Consider the following 22,064-nt stretch of genomic DNA (forward strand, 5'->3'; position numbering starts at 1 on the left):
GTCCAGCTCTCCTAGAGTAACTGCCTGTCTCCTGGAATCTCCTCCATGCTCTTGAGGCTGTGCTGGGAGACGCAGCAAACCTTCTGGCAATGGCAGGTATTGATGTGCCATCCTGGAAGAGTTGGACTGCCTGTACAACCTCTGTAGGGTCCAGGTATGGCCTCATGCTACCAGGAGTGACACTGACCCTAGACAAATGCAAAACTAGTGAGAAACAGTCAGAAAAGATGAGTAGGGAAAAAATGTCAGTGGTCTCCACCTGTAAAGCCATTCCTGTTTTGGGGGTCGTCTCATTGTTGCCCATCTAGTAAAAAAATAAAGTGATAAAATTTAATAATAATGAAAGTACCTCCTTCCCCATGCGCAAAGGTGTATGCCCCTGTTAATTTCATGAACACCAAAGCAGCTGAAACTGATTACCACCCCCTCTGCTACTTACCTGACCAGATCCATATCCCAGGAGTTTCAGTGACTTGATGCTAGACACTGCTGAAAAAAATGAAAGGAAGACCTTGTAATCAATGTACATTTGCATTTCCCATTATGTGTTTATTAATGCCGTGTGCGAGGTCTCACAGCTGTTCTGTTTTTCCTCCTTTCCAGTAATGATTTGGGATGATCTGAAGAAGAAGACGGTGATTGAAATAGAATTTTCCACAGAGGTTAAAGCTGTGAAACTGCGTAGAGACAGGTAACCATCCTGGTGCAAGTAATAGACTGGTTATTTCTGTATGTGACCCTTTTTGGGGATATTTTCCCCCACTTCCTTTCCCTGTGACACCTATGAAAGCTCAGGAACCCCCCAAAAAATTAAATGAAAAAAGACCAAGTACAAAAAAAAGCCTTTATTTAGACATGCGTCTAAATCTCCCTTTACTCTGAAGCCTGATTGGCATTCGGATCGCACTTCAGAGGCTATTGATAGGCAGTAAGGAAGCAATGTGACGCTTCTTCACCGCCTGTTTTTACCTCGTGTTTTTGCCACAAAAAACGCACCACAACCATGTTTATTTGCGTTGCTTCCCCATTTGGTAGAGTGTGTAGCCTTGCTGCCCGTCAATGACTACATGTCAAGTAAACTTGCTTGTGGGCAAGAAGCATGGCAACCTGAGCATGTTAACACCCCATTGGTGAGCTGCAAAAACACGGCTCAGCCACCCCTTTAAAAAAAATAAAGTGGTAAAATTTAATTAAAAAAAATGATAGTACCCCCTCCCCCAAAGGTGTATGCACGCGTCGGTCCCACACGCACACAAGCAGCGATCGTCCCACACATGTGAGGTGTCACCGCGATCGTCAGATCATGGGTAGTAATTCTAGTACTGGACCTCCTGTGTAAATCTAAAGTCACCTGTAAAGGATTTTAAAACTTCACCTATAAATAGTAAAATTTACACCGTCGTCGTCGTTGCACAGGCGTGCGCAGTTTTTAAGAGTGACATGTTTGGTATCTATTTACTTGGTGTAACATCATCCTTTTTATATTTTACAAAAAAAAATTTTTTTTTTTTATTTTAAAGAAATTTTATGAAGTTTTTTTTTTTTTTTTTTTTTTTTTCCACTACAATTAAAGGCTTCTTTTTGGGCTTGGTCTTTTCTTCCCAGCTGGCCATGCTGCATCAGATTGCCTCTTAGATTTTAGCTGATTGCAGTTTGTGGTGTTACCTGAGTCCTGGTAATTATCCATGATTTATTGAACCTTTGATATTTTTATGCCATTCACTGGTGAATCTGGTAGATGAGTATTTGTGTTGCTTTGGATATTAGTTACTGTCACACATGGGTTACTATTTGTCATTGCACCAGACATGTATTACTACAGTCTCCTCATGAATCCGTGGATTATTTATTTTTTTTTATTACTACAGTCTCCTCATGAATCCGTGGATTATTTTTTTTTTTTTATTACTAGTCTCCTCATGAATCTGTGGATTATTTTTTTTTTTTTTCTGTTCCAAAACGTCTTTTTATCTCTTTTACTAAAAGTCCTCATGCACACTTGACGTTTTTACAGCGGCTGCTTTTGGCGTTTGACATTTTTTTTTTTTCTACAGTCCATAAACCCCCAGCATGTTATCCTAGATGTCCATACACACACAGACTGTAATCAATGTTTTTTGGATGGAAAAAAAAAACAAAACTAATGGGTTTCTAGAGGCGTTTTTTAGCTGTAAAAACACTCTTAGCTGGTGCCTCCTCTTCTCTTTTCTGTCTGGCTTGCTGCAGCTTCTAATGCACATGGTGAGAAGCTCACAGTGTGCAGTGAAATCAGAGCAAGCCGTTTCAGTCCAGGAGAGAAGCCGGTACAACTGTGCAAGACTGGAGGGGAGGCCAGAGTTCAGCTTTAGCCCCTTCTTGCCCAGCCCCAACATCACTTTAATAGGGTCTGTACTCCCAGGGGGCAGGAAGGAATGGCAATCGTGTGATTGGCTGGAACCGTGGTCACATGATTGGGAGCGGGTCGTTTAATGGGGATCAAGATCGGTCTTTTACAGCTCCATGTCTATGGTGTGAACAGGCTCTCAGCACTGAAACAGCCACAACCCAGTGACGCATATGTGCGGCGCGTGGACGTCAAAGCCCAGCCTTTTGCCGCCGCACATATATGTGACACACGCAGCAAAAGGGTGTGTAGACGGGGTGTGTCTCTGCCTATTCTACAGCCAATTTCTTGTGTCGTTTTTCCTTGCTGGACCCCAACTCACACAGGGCTCAATTCATTAAAGCAGATCTTTTCCCAGATACTGCATGTGATGTTGAAAATGTCAATTCACTATCCCTTTATGCGGTATTTTCCTCCAAAAAACAAAAGCGTTCGGTAAATACCGCATTAGGCAGCGTTAAAAGTCACTTCACTAAAGGAAATTCATGCAGTAAATAAGAAGTGGTCCAGGCATGCGATAGTTGGAGAGTATTTTGATTAGGCTGGTTGTCAGGGAGCTGGCACCCGCCGACATCCTTAACAACCAGTAACTAGTCCTTACCACCACGGCTCATCTGCTGTCAGTGGGGTTTCCTGCTGAAAGCAGAATGTAAACAAAGGAATTGCTGACATTTAAAAATGTAAAACGAAGAAAACAGTGTGGGGGTTCCCCCAATCCCTACCCCCCAAAATCCATACCATACTTGTAAGGGTCTGGTATGGATTTTGAAGATACCCCACTCCATTTTTTATTTTTTTTTTTTTTGTTCTTGCTCGTGTTACGCATGCTTATGTTCCCCTTCCTTTCTTGGCTTGCCTGGCTGCATGCTTGGATAAAGGCCTGATATGGTTTGGGGGGGGCATGCTGTCTGGTTTTTCATTTTTTTTTAACCACTTCCAGACCGGACACTTTCCCCCTCTTCCTGACCAGGGCAATTTTCAGCTTTCAGCGCTATCACACTTTGAATGACAATTGCACAGTCATGCAACACTGTACCCAAATTTTTTAGCATTTTTTTGAGACAGATAAAGCTTTATTTTGGTGTTATTTATTCACTGCTGGGATTTTTTTTTTTTGCTATGTAAATGAAAAAGTCCAAAAATTTTGAACAAAAGTGTTTTTTTTTAATAAAATTTTGCAAATAAATAATATTTCATCATAGATCTTTGCCAAAATTTATTCCGTTATCTTTTTAGTAAAAAAACAAATTAGTTTATAACCAAAAATTATAATTTTTAAACATTTTTTTTTTTTTTTTTACATTTTTATATATTTTTTTTTTTTTACATACTGTCACCCTAGCAGTACAGTGTCACCATGGTGACACTGTACTAGTAGGGGGTGATGAAGTTTTTTTTTTTTGTTTTTTTTACACGTTGCTTTTACACCCATATAGGATGTAAAAGCAATCATTTCTCTTTCTCTCTGTGTGCATTCTTGCACTCATTGAGAACTACTGAGTGAGCTGTGATTGGTCACAGCTTGTCACATGGTACTGTTGTGAACAGCCCTGTACCATGTGACCTCTGTGATCATTCACAGATTTCACACGTAGTAAGCAATGATGTCACAAGTGACATCTTGCTTACTACTTTGCATGTGATCACTGATTGGCCAATCAGTGATCACATGATCGGGACCTCATACAGAGGTCCCGTCCGACGATCGGTGTTTCACTGTGTCCGGAGGACACAGCGGGCATCGGATCGCGGTGCTGCGCTCTCTCAGGGAGCGCGCACAAGCAGGGTGCGGGGAGGCCGTTTATAAACGGCCACCTGATCCTGCACTGCCACCGTCTGGCAGTTTATATGCACCGGCCGGTCAGGAAGTTGTTAAATGACAATTTTTGTTTGCATTCTTCTGTCAGCAGGGAACCCCGATGACAGCACAGGAGTCAGTTTTTAAGGACATGGCGGCCGCCTGCTCCTTAACAACCATGTTTACTGGTTGTTAAGGACGCCGGCTACTGCTGGCATTAAAATACAGCTAGCCTTCACTACTAAAATACAACATCGCTTCATAAAATGGCCCATGCGGTATTTTAGTAACGCTTTTTTGCAAATTGCAAAAAATGTGGGAGTATCGCTAAGAGGTATTTTACAGCAGTTCTCATAACAGTAGATACCGCTTTGTGACTTGAGTCCACAGCACCGGGCTGAATGACAGCGGGAGATTCGTGTGAGGGACCTGTAGAAAGGAGTATTTTGATGAGATTCTGCTCCACACTGATATCCACTACAGAGACGCCAGCGCTGTAACTGTAAAGATGGGCGCTCTTGCATCCCATCACTGAATAGTACAAGCGGTCTTCAGGCACTGGGTGTACGTGACTGGCCAGGGTTTGGGAACTGGTTCATTAGACCTTTTTTATTTTCTTGGCTCTGTTCTCGCAGTGACTTCTCATTTCCATGTCTTCTGTGTTTCAGAATTGTGGTGGTTTTGGACTCTATGATCAAAGTGTTCACCTTCACACACAACCCCCATCAGCTGCACGTCTTTGAAACCTGCTACAACCCTAAAGGTAACGGCTCGGGGTCATGGGTATGTGGTGCTGAAAGTTTGTCTGTTGAGTTGGGTCCTTCTGTCCGGTGGGCCGACCACTCGGGCTGTCCGGTGGGCCGACCACTCGGGCTGTCCGGTGGGCCGACCACTCGGGCTGTCCGGTGGGCCGACCACTCGGGCTGTCCGGTGGGCCGACCACTCGGGCTGTCCGGTGGGCCGACCACTCGGGCTGTCCGGTGGGCCGACCACTCGGGCTGTCCGGTGGGCCGACCACTCGGGCTGTCCGGTGGGCCGACCACTCGGGCTGTCCGGTGGGCCGACCACTCGGGCTGTCCGGTGGGCCGACCACTCGGGCTGTCCGGTGGGCCGACCACTCGGGCTGTCCGGTGGGCCGACCACTCGGGCTGTCCGGTGGGCCGACCACTCGGGCTGTCCGGTGGGCCGACCACTCGGGCTGTCCGGTGGGCCGACCACTCGGGCTGTCCGGTGGGCCGACCACTCGGGCTGTCCGGTGGGCCGACCACTCGGGCTGTCCGGTGGGCCGACCACTCGGGCTGTCCGGTGGGCCGACCACTCGGGCTGTCCGGTGGGCCGACCACTCGGGCTGTCCGGTGGGCCGACCACTCGGGCTGTCCGGTGGGCCGACCACTCGGGCTGTCCGGTGGGCCGACCACTCGGGCTGTCCGGTGGGCCGACCACTCGGGCTGTCCGGTGGGCCGACCACTCGGGCTGTCCGGTGGGCCGACCACTCGGGCTGTCCGGTGGGCCGACCACTCGGGCTGTCCGGTGGGCCGACCTATCGCCTGCTTATGCTCAGTCCATTATTATTATTCTGTTATTTTTATGTAAACTACCAGAGAGATGGATGATTGACAGCTGACTGATGTACATTTTTATATTTGAATGTGTACCATATACCTATGGATGGTTATAAATAGTGATTATGAAAGTCATCAGTTTATTATAATGTAATGTGTGTTTTAGAGATGTTTTTTCATACGTAAAACTAGATGTACTTGGGGGCAGCCATCCTTGCCTATTATATAAGCAGTCTCTGTCCTCTGCCGAGGTATGCTGTGCTGTGATTGTGCTTTACCGTTTATCCTTCTTAATGCACGTTTTTCTGTTCTTGTTTGGTTAAAGCTGAAATCTAGCAATTCAGCATCTTTGTAAAAAAAAAAAAATATGAAGGCACACGGAGTTAAAGCGGAGCTCCACCCAAAAGGGGAAGTTCCACTTTAAGGCCTCGTCCCCCACTCCCCGTTAAGAATTGGCACCTTTTGGGGAGTGGGTAGCCGATTTTGACAGGTTCCCGCTACCACTTCTGCTGCAATTGCCTAGGCAATTGGAAGTGGAAGTTGTCCTCCCTCTCCATAGGTCTTCATGACACGACAGGTCCCAGAAGACTATGGGACCATTCACAAGGCGCAGCGCTACTTATGCATGCGCACCGGGCACCCGGCTGTGAAGCTGCAAGCTGTCACAGCCAGGTGCCTGCACTTAAGATGCCAGGGACAGAGGACGGCCAATGAAACTGGGTGCAGCGAGGACACCGCTGGACCGAGGGACAGGAGTTTTTTCGTTTTGGTGAGGGTTTTTTTTGTTTTTGGTGGTGGTTTGTTTTGTTTTTGGTGGGGGTTTGTTTTGTTTTTGGTGGGGGTTTGTTTTCTAGAAGTCAGCAGCTACAGCTTTTTTTTTTTTTTTTTTTTTTGAGGCTACCGACTTATTTTTTTACACTTTAGAGCTCTGCTTTAAGTCCAGCGAGGTGCATGACACCTCCTGGGATTAGCTCTTTTATATCAATCAGCTTTATAGCTCTGCATCCTCCTGAGCTCTGCATCTTGAATAGGAGAGTTGCTGCAGCTGCTATGCCCACCCCTCCCCTCCCCTGCTCCTGGCCATTCACAGAAGCCTTTGTGTTATGTGAACACATTCACACAATACAAAGGCTTCTCAGAATGGGCAGCAGAGGAGGGGAGTGGTGGGCATAGCTGCTGTGTGTGCCTTTCTCCTCCCTCACAGCCCTGAGTGACAGAGCAATAAACCTGTCAGATCTAAATGATAGAGAAGCCCAGGAGGTGTCACGCAGCTCCTTGGACTTAACTCCGCGTGCCTTCAATTTTTACAAAGTGGTTGAATTCCTGGAATTCAGCTGTAAGAACATAAAGAACCCACCAATCTCTGTAATGAAGAAATGATGCAGTAAACATGTAAAAATAAGTTACTTTTAATTTGAAAAAAAAAAAAAAAAACTTGGCTTTACAATCCCCAGGAAGGAATATGCCATTTCCCGCACTAATGTAGTGTCCTCTCCTCCTAAAGGCCTGTGTGTCCTGTGTCCGAACAGTAACAACTCATTCCTGGCGTTCCCCGGCGCTCACACCGGCCATGTGCAGATTGTGGACCTAGCCAGCACCGAGAAGCCTCCCGTTGACATCCCAGCCCACGAGGGAGTGCTAAGCTGCATCGCTCTTAACCTTCAAGGGACCAGAATCGCCACCGCTTCAGAGAAGGTCAGAGCGCCTTTATGGTGACTGATCATGGTAATGGATGGGAGAGATCTGGGGGTGCCAGGAGCACTTACCTTGCACCCATTCTCCCCCCTTATGTAAAAAAACAAACGTGAAGGCAACAAAGGAGGGGAACCCCCTCAGCTCCAAATCAACCCCCCATGTAGAGGGCATGTGGCCTGGTATGGTTCAGGAGGTTCCTGACCTGCCGAGCTGCATGCTCGGATAAGAGTCTGGTATGGATTTTGGGGAGGGATCGCCACGCCCTTTTTAAAAAAAAAAAAAAAAAAAAAAAAAAAATTTTGGCGTGGGAGTTCCCTTCAAAATCCATACCAGACCCAAAGGGCTTGGTGTGGATGGGAGGGGAGACCCCATGCCGTTTTTAAAATTATTTTTTTAATTGCCGGCAATTCTTTTACATTCAGCTGTCAGCACTTATCTTGCACCCATTTCCCCCTCCCCCTTAAGTAAAAAAAACAAACGTGAAGACAACGAAGGAAGGAAAAAAAAAAGTGTAAACAGGACTCCCTCGTTACTCCCCAACTTCTGGCATTTCCTGTAAGTGCTGATGACATCACTGGGCCCTTCTTCAGGATCCTGGGAAAGCTGAGGATCCCAAATCCTATGAGAATCCTTCAGAGTGGTTGGCGTCGTCAGCATCTGCAGGGTTGGGTGGATATCTGGGTGGGGGCTGGGTGTAAAATGAATAGGAGTGAATTTCTGTCACCTGACTGAAGCATCTTTATCACCACAGGGAACCCTCATCCGGATATTCGACACGACGTCCGGGCACTTAATCCAGGAACTGCGGAGAGGATCGCAGGCTGCAAATATTTACTGGTGAGAGTTTGCTGGAATACTTGGTGATGTCCTAACCACCCTGCTGAGAGTACTTGGCAAGGGCGGACTGACAACTCATGGGGCCCCCGGGCAATAGGGGATCATGGGGCCCCTGTGTCCTTGCCCACACTCAAAGCACACCCAAAAAAAGCCTATAAAAGGTACCAGGGGCATCTCATGGGGCCCCCTACTGACCCCAGGCCCTTGGGCAGTGCCCGAATGCTCGAATGGTCAGTCCGCCCCTGGTACTTGGTGATGTCTTAACCACCCTGCTGAAAGTAGTGCTTGGTGATGTCCTAACCACCCTGCTGAGAGTAGTGCTTGGTGATGTCCTAACCACCCTGCTGAGAGTAGTGCTTGGTGATGTCCTAACCACCCTGCTTGGTGATGTCCTAACGGTCGCAAAAACTGCGCAAAACATAGTGAAGTACACAGTTCAGCCATTTTGTAGGCACCTCCATCTTGGTACGGTGTATATGTTGTGTTTCTCATTCTCCTTCCCCCTCCCTTACTGAGAGGCACAGTGACAGATGTATGTGTGTTAAGTGTCACTGGCAGGTAGAGCAGCAGGGGGCCCAGAGCTACAAAGCCCCCCAAGAGAGACAGAGCCGCCCTGCCCAGGAACCTGTGGAATCTCTCACTTCATAACCGAGATAAGGCAGCTTTTCCCAGGAGTTGAGATTGTAACCTCATAAGACCTAGCAGCTTAGGTGACAGAATTAAATGAGCATTCCTCAGGTCAGTTTGTCCCCTATGTTTCATATCATGGATTATGAAGATGTTGGTTCTAATTCAGAGTCCGCCCGACGACCCCTCCCTAAACAGAGTATTGGTCAGTTACTCAGAGCCACCCCCCTGCTGGGGGATTTTAAAACACAGGCTAGCAGGCCTAAAAAGTTAAGTTGAAGACATCTCCCAATTGTAACATCAATATACCACCTGGGGAGACCCTTTGCTCTGAAACTTTGGATCTGCTTACGGCTAAGGCTTAATTGGCAAGTAACTTAACCCTTTAACTTCCTCTCTGATATCTCTTTGCTGTGCTGTGGTTATTTGTGTGTGTGTGTGTATATATATATATATATATATATATATATATCTCTTACATCTTTTTCTGTAAATATTTTATTGCACCTGTTTGACTCTTTTAGTAATAAATCTTTCTTTCTGAAAGTGTTAAACTGTTTCTAAAGCGCTTACTTGCAATTTACGAATTCCTGCCTCTAAAGAGACGCTACTGTGTTTATTTAATCCTCTGCCCAATCGGCCTGCGGTGACCGTATTGGACAGATGACTTTTCAATCATTACAGTGTATATTTGATAAAGAGAGTTTCCCCTTTCTCTGTACAAAAAAGGGGGGTTGCAGTGAAGGGTTAGTGGCATAATTAACCCGACCCAGTAACAAGCGCATCCAGGCTGCAGGCACAGATTGAAATACATTAGCTGGAAAATTGCTGTGTTGGGTGTGGCATTGTTATGCATGTCACATCGCAGTCTGGATCGGCCGGTCCTTCGGTCACGAGTTTGGTGAGAAGGTCTGGGGTCTGAGGCTGCGATCGTGACATATTGGTGGCAGCGGTCGTGAGATTGTCGCATGTTGGTGGCGGCGATCTTGCGATCGTGACACTAACCACCCTGCTGAGAGTAGTACTTGGTGATGTCCTAACCACCCTGCTGAGAGTAGTACTTGGCGATGTCCTAACCACCCTGCTGAGAGTAGTACTTGGCGATGTCCTAACCACCCTGCTGAGAGTAGTACTTGGCGATGTCCTAACCACCCTGCTGAGAGTAGTACTTGGTGATGTCCTAACCACCCTGCCGAGCGTAGTACTTGGCGATGTCCTAACCACCCTGCTGAGAGTAGTACTTGGCGATGTCCTAACCACCCTGCTGAGAGTAGTACTTGGCGATGTCCTAACCACCCTGCTGAGAGTAGTACTTGGCGATGTCCTAACCACCCTGCTGAGAGTAGTACTTGGCGATGTCCTAACCACCCTGCTGAGAGTAGTACTTGGCGATGTCCTAACCACCCTGCTGAGAGTAGTACTTGGCGAAGTCCTAACCACCCTGCTGAGATGAGTTTCCTCCAGGGCCAGTGATGGGCGTTCCACGGCAAGCTGCTTGCAGTCTGATACCTGCTTTTTCTTCTGTAAATACTGAGGTTGTCCTGGGAAGTTCCTGAGTACAGAGACTATGGTGGAATTATGTGGTGTAATCGTCATGTGATCAGTCTAAATGTTGTAAAAGCAGAAACATGGGATCCCTGTAGATATCTGGGCATCTCATGAAACATGAAAGGCTTACGCAGGCCATACATTATGCAAATTTCTTTCCTTCAACCATGGCTTGAAGGAAGAACGTTTCTTGATATCCTCATCAGCCAGTTGATGTCATCACAGGGTCTCTGCGCTTCTTTATGCAGTGCGGGCAGATCATGGCTGGTAGGAGGGGAGGAGTTATGCAAATATGAAAATGTCTTGATGGGTGGATGTCAGTCTGGAGGAGTGGGTGTTCCTAGGCAGACTGAATTTGCATGTAGTACCGCCCTAGGTAGCGCCTACATGTGCTGCTGAACCCCTTCATGCCGACATCACACAATTGAAAGAACTGGGCTTTTTTCCGTGGGGCCGTGTATTTGCGTACCTTACTTTCTGCAGGGAGCTCACCGTGCTCCCAGCACAGAGACCGGGGTGACACTGAGAGCCCCGGGTCACGTTCTAACAATCGGGACCCCAGACTCCCGATTCCGGGTCACATGATTGCTGTGATAGCCTCTGACTGGCTATCACAGTGATCAGTCACTGTGCAGCTCGTTTTTTTCCCCCTTTTATGAATGGAGGAGAGAGATACATTGTATCTCTCTAACTCCTGGCATAGAGGGTGGGGGGGGGAATTGTTTATTAAAAAATAAATATTAAATTAAAGAAAAAACTACCTAGATCAAGATTTGATCTAGTTCAGTGCCAGGGTAAGTGTTTGGGTCAGGGTCAAAGGTCAGGATTTTTTTTTTTTATTTAATTGGTATCAATGTCTATGTTTTTAGGTTAAACAAAAAAAAAACACAGAATGCGCACTATTCTGGGCTGTACTCCGGGTAAAAACAACAAATAACATACACATATATGGTATCGCTGCGACCGTCAAGGGCTGGAGAATTTATTTTGGGTTGTTCTTTGGTGATAGGTTATGGTAGTAACAAGAAACACACAGCTAAATTTAAATTTTGTTTTTTTGTTTTTTTTTACTATTTTGGGGCCGTTTTCCATTGATAATAATAATAAAAAAAAATCAGGAGATATCAATTACCAATTACCACCAAATGAAAGCCCAATTTGTCCTGAAAAAAAACGCGGTATAATCCACCGCCAAAATGTATTCTGCTCTGTCTTTGCTAAAAAAAAAAAAAAATAAATACCAATACATGTAAATTAATTGGTTTACATGAAAGCTATAGCGTCTACAAATGGCGGTATAGATACTGGAATTTTTATTTTTACTAGTAATGGCGATCAGCGACTTTATAGCGGGACTGCGGCGGGCATTCTGACACTGGGAGGTAACTGACTTGGTGTCACTGACATCCCCAGAGACACCAACACAGTGATCAGTGCTAAGAAAAAGCACTGAGACTGTACTAATGGCACTGAGCAGGAAGGGGTTAACATCTGGGGCAATCAAAGGGTTAACTGTGTGCTTTTTTTACTTGGGCAGTGTCTGTGTGCACAGTCATGCAAAGCATTGTGCCAGAGCTGACGGGAGAGATCTGTTTTGTTTACTAACAGTTTTCCCCCCTGTTGGAGATGCTGGGTAATCACCAGCTGGGACCCGGTGATTGACAGCCACGAATGTCGGCGCGGGTAGGGCGCGCGCGCCTCCCACCCCGAAAATGCAAGATCACGTATATATGCATGTGATTCTGCACACCCCGTGCCGCCCTGTAGCACTACTTCTACTATAGGGCGGACGGGAAGGGGTTAATGAAAGCCATGCGTATTTCTTATGGTCGCTGGATGAAGGTGTGTAATAGGAAGCCGCCTGACTACCACCTTTTGATATCTTATAGCATCAACTTCAACGAGGACGCCTCTCTGATCTGCGTTTCCAGTGATCACGGGACGGTGCACATCTTCGCAGCAGAAGATCCAAAGAGGAACAAACAGTCCAGGTATGGGGGCCACATAGCGATGTACATAGTTTCTGTATCACTGCGACGGCCATTGCATTTGCTGCTTAGAGTTACGGTGACGGGCGCATTTTCCAAGTTTGAGAGACTGATTTTTTTTTTTTCTGTCTTGTGTTTTTACTTTTTAGTGTAAATGAAAGTCTGTAGGGTGTAAGGCCTTGTTCACACGTACATTGGTCTCTGATTAGCTGTCCTTGTTCGGATCGTTCTTCAGAGAGCATTGGACAGGTGGTTAGGGTATTGCTTCCTCACTGCTTGCTTTAACCCCTTCGACCCTGTGCTAGCGAGTATTTATTTCAGGTACTTCTGTAGCGCCGTCAATGTACTCCGCGCTTTACATATATATTGTACATTCACATCAGTCCCTAACCCTCAAGGGGCGTACAATCTAAGGTCCCTAACCCTCAAGGGGCGTACAATCTAAGGTCCCTAACCCTCAAGGGGCGTACAATCTAAGGTCCCTAACCCTCAAGGGGCGTACAATCTAAGGTCCCTGACCCTCAAGGGGCGTACAATCTAAGGTCCCTAACCCTCAAGGGGCGTACAATCTAAGGTCCCTAACCCTCAAGGGGCGTACAATCTAAGGTCCCTGACCCTCAAGGGGCGTACAATCTAAGGTCCCTGACCCTCAAGGGGCGTACAATCTAAGGTCCCTGACCCTCAAGGGGCGTACAATCTAAGGTCCATAACTCACATTCATTCAGAAAGTGCACCCACCCCCACAAGATAGAAGTCTATGGCAGAGCGCAGCTAACCTGCAGGAAAGCCTCTGGTCTGGAGTGCCGCAGCCGTGGTGCAGATAAACCGCAGCACATCGGTGTAAAAGCAGCCTTATAGGGGGCTCTGAACAGTAAGGGCTCATTTAAATTTGCAATTTGGGGGGGGGGGGTAAATCCCCATAGTTGAGACCTGTTATTACCACTAACACCACCAACACCACACCCCCAACCACTGGCAATGGCAACCTCTCCCCATGCCGCAGGGCGGCCTGTGCGACCTTCTGTCACATCTTGTTTTACAATTAAACAGGAGGGGAGGCGGAATATACAGGATACACAGATTCCTCCTGCAACCAGTCTGGCTCCTCCTCCTCCCTCCTCTTCATCATCATCTCCATGCCCATTATGCTATTCAAAATAAAAAAATGAGAAATTTTATTGTGGCCCGCAACTGGTTACCAAATCACTTCAGTGGCTCTCGCTCTTCAAAAGGGTTGAGCGCCCCGGTGAAGAATCTTTAATAATCCATAGGAAGACCATAAGTATTCGTTACGTGGCGGGTAGATGAAAGGGGATATTTCCTGCTGATCCCTCTCTTTGCAGTGACCACCAGGCAGCAGGTCAGGGCGGTGTTAGAACTCTGGATCGTTTATTTCAGGTACTTATATATCGCCGTCAATTTACTCCGCGCTTTACATATATATTGTACATTCACATCAGTCCCTAACCCTCAAGGGGTGTACAATCTAAGGTCCCTAACCCTCAAGGGGTGTACAATCTAAGGTCCCTAACCCTCAAGGGGTGTACAATCTAAGGTCCCTAACCCTCAAGGGGTGTACAATCTAAGGTCCCTAACCCTCAAGGGGCGTACAATCTAAGGTCCCTAACCCTCAAGGGGTGTACAATCTAAGGTCCCTAACCCTCAAGGGGTGTACAATCTAAGGTCCCTAACCCTCAAGGGGCGTACAATCTAAGGTCCCTAACTCACATTCATACATACACACACTAGGGACAATTTAGACAGGAGCCAATTCACCTACCAGCATGTCTTTGGAGTGTAGAAGGAAACCGGAGTACCCGGAGGAAACCCACGCAGGCACAGGGAGAACATGCAAACACCAGGCAGGTGGTGCCGTGGCTGGGATTCGGATCATATAAGGCTGATGAAAGAGCACGGCCCCCGAAATGTATTCCTGGCAGCGGATCTGTGTCGCTGGTCTGAGGAAGCATGCAAAACCACAGGTGACATGGAGGAGGGATCAGCAGGAAGTAACTCCTTCTGCCTACCTGACATGTCATTGGAGTGTAATACTTATCTGTGGATTAATAAAGATTCTGCACTGCCATTGGGCCTTTCTGTTAAATCCGAGCGCTGCACTCTGCAAACACACAAAGCTGGATAAATGAACAAAAAGGACAGTTTGTGACTCTAACGTCCTGATTTATGTTCGATCAAACTGACTTTCTGCAACGTTTCAGCATTTGATTGCTGCGGTTATAGAGGTTTTGTATCTCTGGTGGTGACAGGTAGTAGCACAGTGTGCTGGTCGCATTGTAGTCGTGTTTTTTTGTGTTTTCCAGTTCTACCTGCAGGATGATTATTAGATGGTATTTTACAATGTGTCTCTTGACTTTTCACTTTTTTTTTTCCCTACAGTTTGGCATCGGCCAGTTTCCTTCCCAAGTACTTCAGCTCCAAATGGAGTTTCTCCAAGTTTCAGGTCCCTTCCGGATCGCCTTGTATTTGTGCCTTTGGAACAGAGCCGAACTCTGTTATAGGTAATGGCAAGTCTAATGCAGGCCATACATGGGTCGAAATCCGGATGAATTTTCTGTAGAAAATCGGAAATTTCATGCATTTTGTAATCCGATGATGCTGACCCCGACTGCACTTGGGTACTCCCGTTAGGATACGCTTCCCTGTCCAAACACCGACAACAGACACCACAGCAGACCATACGAGACTAGCCGACACCAGTCTTGAAGTAAACCAGGAAGTAGACTAGTTTATTTTAACACAGATACAAGATATATACACTCAGGGGACAATCCCCCCTCCCTGCATAATGAGACAGGGTGGGGCAATCTATCAGTCCCATCAGGAGGGAGAGCTGCTGGGGACCCCCCCCCCCACCATCAAGCCAATACACATACACATACATCCCATAATAGTTTGCTCCCAAGCCAGACACACAATAGAACAATGGGATGCAACCACATAACACCAAACAATCAACAACCCCCCACCCCAATATTAGTACAGATCACCCTGTACCCCTAACAGGCACAGGGTGACTTACACATAAGAGGGATTTGGGGAGCTGAGACAGGGGTCTCCCCACCTCTCCAAAGTGAGCTGTGTTCCATGGGCCCCCCACCCAAAGTGAGTCCCGGCACAGGTGCCACCATTAATTTTGAAATTCGACCAGCCAAGCCTTTAATGTGGCTACAGAAAAGAATTTTCGTAGCCAAGAATTTTCTTTTCAGGTCACAGCTCATTTCTTTTTCAATTACATTCTCACACGATTCTCCCATCATTGATTAGAAATTTGTTCGTTTTTCAAAAAAAATTTCCAACATGTCCGATTACTCAAATTCGATGGTCACTCGAAAATCGGCCGTTGCTGCGGCTCCACTAATGGTGGGAAATTTAGAACAAAAATACTTAGAAAAGATTTTCAAAAGAAAGTTCTTTCAGAATTGGACCCGTGTATGGCCGGCTGAAGAAATAGATTGTCGCCTTCATTCAAACACACGCTGCATCTGCAGGTGAGGTCAGGGTGGGTCATCTGAACTGCTGCAGGTTGGTTGGCTGTTGAGTCCATGAGTGAAATTTTGAGGGCTAAATCTGGCTATAGATGGGTCAAATCTTGTTTGCTTCCGCAGGGACCAGCCGAGATTTGATCCATCGATCAACTTGGGTACAACCAGGATGTCTGATTTTTAGCATTTGGTTATAGCCACCAGCAGCAATCGCTGAGTTCTCCCTGCTCTCTAGCAGGTAATACGACTGCTATATACAGGGCATTCATGAAGTATTCAGACCCCCTTCACTTTTCTCAATGTTATGTTGCAGCCGGATACTACAGTGATTTCAAATATTTTTCTTTTTCCATTAATCTTCACTCGGTACCCCATAATGACAAACCGAAAACAGACATTTAGAAATGTCTGTGAATCTATTAACAGGGAAAATCTCTCATGTACTTTGTACTCAGTACTTTGTTGAAGCCCCTTTGGCAGCAATTCCGGCCTCGAGTCTCTTTTGGGAATGACACCACAAGATTGGTTCCAGTGACACCTGGATTGGGGGATTTTCTGTCATTCTTCTTTGCAAATCCTCTCCAGCTCAGTCAGGTTGGATGAGGACCATCAGTGGACGGCCATTTTCAGGTCTCATGTTTAATAGGGTTCAAGTCAGGGCTCTGGTTGGGCAACTCTAGGACATTCACAAAGTTGTCCCTAAGCCACTCCTGTGTTGTCTTGGCTGTGTGCTTAGGATCATTGTCATGTTGGAAGGTGAAACTTCAGCCCAGTCTGGGGTCCTGAGTGCTGTGGAACAGGTTTTCATTGAGGATCGCTCTGTACTTTTGCTCCATTCAGCATTTCCTTAACTCAGACCAATCTCTGCTGCTGAAAATCACCCCCACAGCATGCTGCTGCCACCACCATGCTTCACTGTTGGGATAGTACTGGGCAGGTGATGAGCAGCCATAACATTTAGAATTGAGGCCAATCCATTCAATCTTGGTTTAATCAGACCAGTGACTTGTTCCTCACGATCTGAGAGTCCTTCAGGTGCTTTTTTGTAAATTCCCAAGCAGGCTTTCATGTGTTGTGAGGAGAAGCCACTCTGCCAGATCCAGTCCAGATCGGTGGAGGGTTGCAGTGATGGTTGTCCTTCTGGAACTTTATCCCAACTCCATACAGGATCTCTGGAGCTCAGTCAGAGTGACCATCAGGTACTTGGTCACTTCTTTTACTCCCTTCTCCCCTGATTGCCTAGTTTGGCTGGGTGACCAGCTCTTGGAAGAGTCCTAGTTGTGCCAAACGTCTTCCACTTGAGAATTATGGAGGCCACTGTGCTCTTGGGAACCTTCAGTGCAGCAGATTTGTAGCCTTTCCCACATTTGTGCCTTGCAATAATCCTGTCTCTGAGCTCTGCCAGCAGTTCCTTAGACCTCATGGATTTTGCTCTGATGCAGTATACATTGTCAGCTGTGAGGCCTTTTATAGAGAGGTGTGTGCCTTTCCAAATCATGTCCAATCAATTTAATGTATCACAGATGGACTCCAATCATGGTGTAGAAACATCTCAGCAATGATCAAGCGAAACGGCAGGCACCTGAGATAAACAAATGCTGTGGCAAAGGGTTTGAATACTTATGTCAATGTGATATTTCAGTTTTTCCTTTTCCTTACATTTGCAAACATTTCTAAAATTCTGTTTTCACTTCGTCATTATGGAGTACTGAGTGTAGATTAATGGGGAAAAATAATGAATTTAAAGCACTGTAGTATCAGGCTGCAACATAACATTGAAAAAAGTGAAGGGGGTCTGAATACTTTGTATTACACTGAATGTATTACACCCTTGTATTTGGCTGCCTGACTGGGGTTCATCTTCAATATACATCAATACAATTCACAAACCTCTCCCTTCTCCAGCAATCAGTTATCAGGCTGTAGGACTCTTCCTCAGGTCCTGACACCTCCCTGCTCCAGTTATCAGGCTGTAGGACCCTTCCTCAGGTCCTGACACCTCCCTGCTCCAGTTATCAGGCTGTAGGACTCTTCCTCAGGTTCTGACACCTCCCTGCTCCAATTATCAGGCTGTAGGACTCTTCCTCAGGTCCTGACATCTCCCTGCTCCAGTTATCAGGCTGTAGGACTCTTCCTCAGCTCCTGACACCTCCCTGCTCCAGTTATCGGGCTGTAGGACCCTTCCTCAGGTCCTGACATCTCCCTGCTCCAATTATCAGGCTGTAGGACTCTTCCTCAGGTCCTGACACCTCCCTGCTCCAGTTATCGGGCTGTAGGACCCTTCCTCAGGTCCTGACACCTCCCTGCTCCAGTTATCGGGCTGTAGGACTCTTCCTCAGGTCCTGACACCTCCCTGCTCCAGGTCCTGACATCTCCCTGCTCCAGTTATCGGGCTGTAGGACTCTTCCTCAGGTCCTGACACCTCCCTGCTCCAGGTCCTGACATCTCCCTGCTCCAGTTATCGGGTTGTAGGACTCTTCCTCAGGTCCTGACATCTCCCTGCTCCAGTTATCGGGCTGTAGGACTCTTCCTCAGGGCCTGACATCTCCCTGCTCCAGTTATCGGGCTGTAGGACCCTTCCTCAGGGCCTGACATCTCCCTTCTCTTTCAGCAATCTGTGCAGACGGCAGCTACTACAAATTCCAGTTCAACCAGAAAGGAGAATGCACGAGGGACGTGTACGCACAGTTTTTGGAAATGACAGACGACAAGCTCTGAGACGGTTTGCAGAGAGATGATGGACTCTTCTCAGAAGCCTCTACTGTCCTATCAGAGGAGGAGGCCGGAAATTTGCCCCAGACTGACAACTCGAGTACTTTAGACTTTATGTTCCAATTTCCCAGAGTTTTAGCTTTGAAATGAATCCATCGTATTACTATAGTGCTTTTGAAAATCTCTTTCCATCCGTTACATTCTTCCCTTCAGATCAGAAGACATCCGGGAAGTTTTTATTTTTTTTTTTTTTCCGATCACAAATTTCTGATGAGCAAATGGAGATTTATCACGTATAATATCGTATAGACGTCCTTCGCATCCTATAGAATGAGCCGCAGCAGTATTGTTGGCGAGCCGGCCGGAGACTCCGGGAACATGTAGCCACTTTGGGATCCTTCCCTGATTTTTTTTTATTTTTTTTTTTTTTTTCCCTTTTTGAATGTTTTTCACCCTGTGTTTCTGCTTAACCCATGACAGTGTCCCAGTTTGTCAATGTCACACTAACACAGCACATTCTAACATTGACAAAGCAACCACTAACATAGCGCCGGCCTGCGTCCAGAGCTCCGACGGTCCAGGATTTCCACTGAAGCACTCAGCTGGGAAGACGCATTTTAGTTTTGCAGGCCATGGATGTATGACAACTTGCACCTCCGAAGTCGATGGACAGACCGATTGTAGATTGTAGTTCACCAGGTGGTCAGCTTTGCTCTTCAAGGCTTTCCATTTTTTTTTTTTTTTAAAAGCGGTTCTCCGGGGAAAGAGGTCGCTGTTCAGTGATTTACAAGCCTCGGAGGCATCCTGCAAACCAGAATACACAGCCTTCTGTGAATGGCTAAGGGGAAGGGGAGACAAAAACGACAGTCGTGCTGCGGTCTTATCTTGTGTGGGCCAGAGGTTTAGTGGGAGCTGTGCTATCTGGTAAGAAAGAAATGTACTGGTTTTAATACTGAGCAGTGATCTGGATATTCATTACACCTTTAGGTAACATTTGTTTAGACAAAATCTCTGTGCCCGGAGTTCTGCTTTAAATATACCGTCACGTTGCCTCATTCTTGCCAGGGACTCTGAAGCCAACCAGTTTACTCCATTTCTTCAGGCCCCTCCCTCACCAACGCTCCTTCCTCTGTGTTGTAAACTACCAAGGAGGGTCAACTGGTGTTTTGGGCTTTCAGCGAGCAATAATATCGCCCTCCCCAATTACGTGGCAGTGCACAGGCCTAGTGATCAGCCAAGAGGTCACATGATCCTTCATACGCAAAAGCACCATATATTATGCGGTGGCTCCAACCAAATGAGGGCCCATTCACACCATTGTGATTTAGGTACGGCACAATGCAGGAGCACAGCGTGCTAAGAGCGCCCCAAAACTCCATTCGTCTATGGAGCTCCCCACATCCGTGCATTGTGTCAGAGGGCAGTGTGTTGCATTTTTAGAGAAATCCTGCATAATGCATTACATTGTAATCCAATGCAACACATGGAAAATGCCCTGAAAACACACTGTGCGTTTGATCGGTGCATTTTTCAAGTCCTAATTCCATATTTCCCATTTGCCCGCACCAAGAAAACATGTAAAACGCATTGTTCATTGTATTACCATGCATTGGCGTTTTAACAACACGTGTGTGTTTCCTAATGCAGTGGTGTGAATGGGCACTAATGGTGAGTAAAATGGGCAAGGTGACAGGGCCTCTTTAATTTCTACCAGCAAACCTGTGCTCTTACCACCAGTCAGTTGAAATGAGGATGGGGGAGGTGCTGCCGTGCTCTTGGGGGCAGATGCGGCTAATGAGCTCTGATATCCGGTCCGGGGTTCAGGGTTCATACAGCTCTCCTGCGGACGTTAAAGCCTTACTCCAGCTTTGCTTACACTTGGAACAGTCCTATTGGGCCAAGCTGGCCCAAATGAACTATTTCATACTGACAATGTTCACGCTGTATAAACTACATGGCATCAGCGCAGTATGCAGCGTAGCGGTACGGGGACATCCTGTTCCAAAAGAAAAAAAAAAAAAAATCCAGCTGGTCTGAGTGATGCCCAGCCATTCACAGAAAGACTTGTGTGTGTTTTTTTTTTTTTTTTTTGTTTTTTTTTTTATCAAGGATTACAAGGCTTCCTCTTAATGGCTGAGGTGGAAAGGCAAACGTGACGTCACCATCTCCACCTCTCAGGGGAATCAGAGGAAACCTTGTATTCTTTGATTAAAAAAAAAAACAAGGCTTCCTATGAATGGCTGAGGTGGAGAGAGAGGCAAACGTGACGTCACCATCTCTACCTTTCGGGGGGATTGATGGAAGCCTTGTATTCCTTGATTAAAAAAACAAGGCTTCCTCTGAATGGCTGAGGTGGAGAGGCAAATGTGATGTCACCATCTCCACCTCTCAGGGAAATCAGAGGAAACCTTGTATTCTTTGATTAAAAAAAAAACAAGGCTTCCTATGAATGGCTGAGGTGGAGAGAGAGGCAAACGTGACGTCACCATCTCTACCTCTCGGTTGAATTGAAGGAAGCCTTGTATTCCTTGATTGAAAAAACAAGGCTTCCTGTGAATGGCTGAGCAGCACTCGGCCCAACTGGATTCTGTTCCAGGAATGTGTCAGGAAGTCCCCGAATTGCTGTTGGAACACATCGTGGTATACGGTATGTAGCATACAGTTCACACTGCACTGACAGCAGCCGCATGTCCAGGAAGCGGTCTGCACGGGCCAGCTTGGCCTAAACTATTGGAAGAAATCGCAAAACTGGCTTTACCGAGCTCAGGGCTATAAATCACTGAACGTGCCCCTCCCCCTTTTCTCGGTGTGGAAGAAGTTCAAGTCGTTCTTCAGAGTCGATTCCGCTTCTTCCCTGTGCGGTTGGCGCTCTGCTGTGTACGAGGCGTTCGTAGAAGTCGGTGTGGGCGGAGAAGTCGGTGTGGGAGGAGAAGTCGGTGTGGGCGGAGACGTTTTTAAAGGCTCCCGATGACGGAGAACGTAACTTTTTAGGTAGTTTTTGGAGTGTAAGTTTCTGCATGTGGCTTAGTGCAATTAATCATGAATTCAGTTTTTGTTTTGCACACTTTGTTTGTAAGATATGTAATGCTTTTTAATAAAATATGACCAGACCATGAGACTGTTTCCTAATGTACAGCTTTTGTTACCCTCCCTAGCGGTCTGATGATGTCAGTATTTCTGTGCTCAAAGCGGTACCTTTTTTTGCATGGAAATATGTAGTTTTTTTTTTTTTATTGTAGGCCTGTAATTTTTAGGAATAACTCACTGAAATCTGTCCGAACAAGAGTCTAGTAAACATCCCGGGGATGATAAAATTTGAAATACAAAATTATAATATAATAAATTAATAATCTAATAATAAATTTAATTCAATAATATAATCAAACCAAAAACACTGAAATGTGAAATATA

The 22,064-nt window shown here is 46.4% G+C and overlaps 1 protein-coding gene across 2 annotated transcripts; it reads left to right on the top strand.

Moving 5' to 3' along the window:
- Positions 1-605: 605 nt before the first annotated feature.
- WDR45B (WD repeat domain 45B) lies at positions 606-21,769 on the top strand. Of its 2 annotated transcripts, XR_016308532.1 has the most exons (8): positions 606-691; positions 4,850-4,944; positions 7,248-7,438; positions 8,190-8,275; positions 12,340-12,441; positions 14,836-14,957; positions 18,553-21,005; positions 21,112-21,769. XR_016308532.1 is itself a non-coding variant. In XM_089662915.1 (7 exons), the coding sequence occupies exons 1-7, from the start codon at positions 606-608 to the stop codon at positions 18,657-18,659; spliced, it is 789 nt and encodes a 262-aa protein (XP_089519041.1). In that variant the 3' UTR covers positions 18,660-21,769. The 2 variants fall into 2 exon arrangements, 1 of the variants encoding a protein (XP_089519041.1); XM_089662915.1 differs by having other exon boundaries at positions 18,553-21,769.
- Positions 21,770-22,064: the final 295 nt, after the last annotated feature.

Source organism: Staurois parvus, unplaced genomic scaffold (assembly GCF_062004578.1).
Source record: "Staurois parvus isolate SC_StPar_1 unplaced genomic scaffold, SC_StPar_1.0 ptg001587l, whole genome shotgun sequence".
NCBI lineage: Eukaryota > Metazoa > Chordata > Amphibia > Anura > Ranidae > Staurois > Staurois parvus.

Excerpts from the sequence above, each read along its gene's own strand:
- WDR45B (XM_089662915.1), top strand. The coding sequence starts at position 606 with ATGATTTGGGATGATCTGAAGAAGAAGACGGTGATTGAAATAGAATTT. Across the intron at positions 7,439-8,189 it reads TCGCCACCGCTTCAGAGAAG|GGAACCCTCATCCGGATATT; the intron begins GTCAGAGCGCCT and ends TTATCACCACAG. Across the intron at positions 8,276-12,339 it reads CAGGCTGCAAATATTTACTG|CATCAACTTCAACGAGGACG; the intron begins GTGAGAGTTTGC and ends GATATCTTATAG.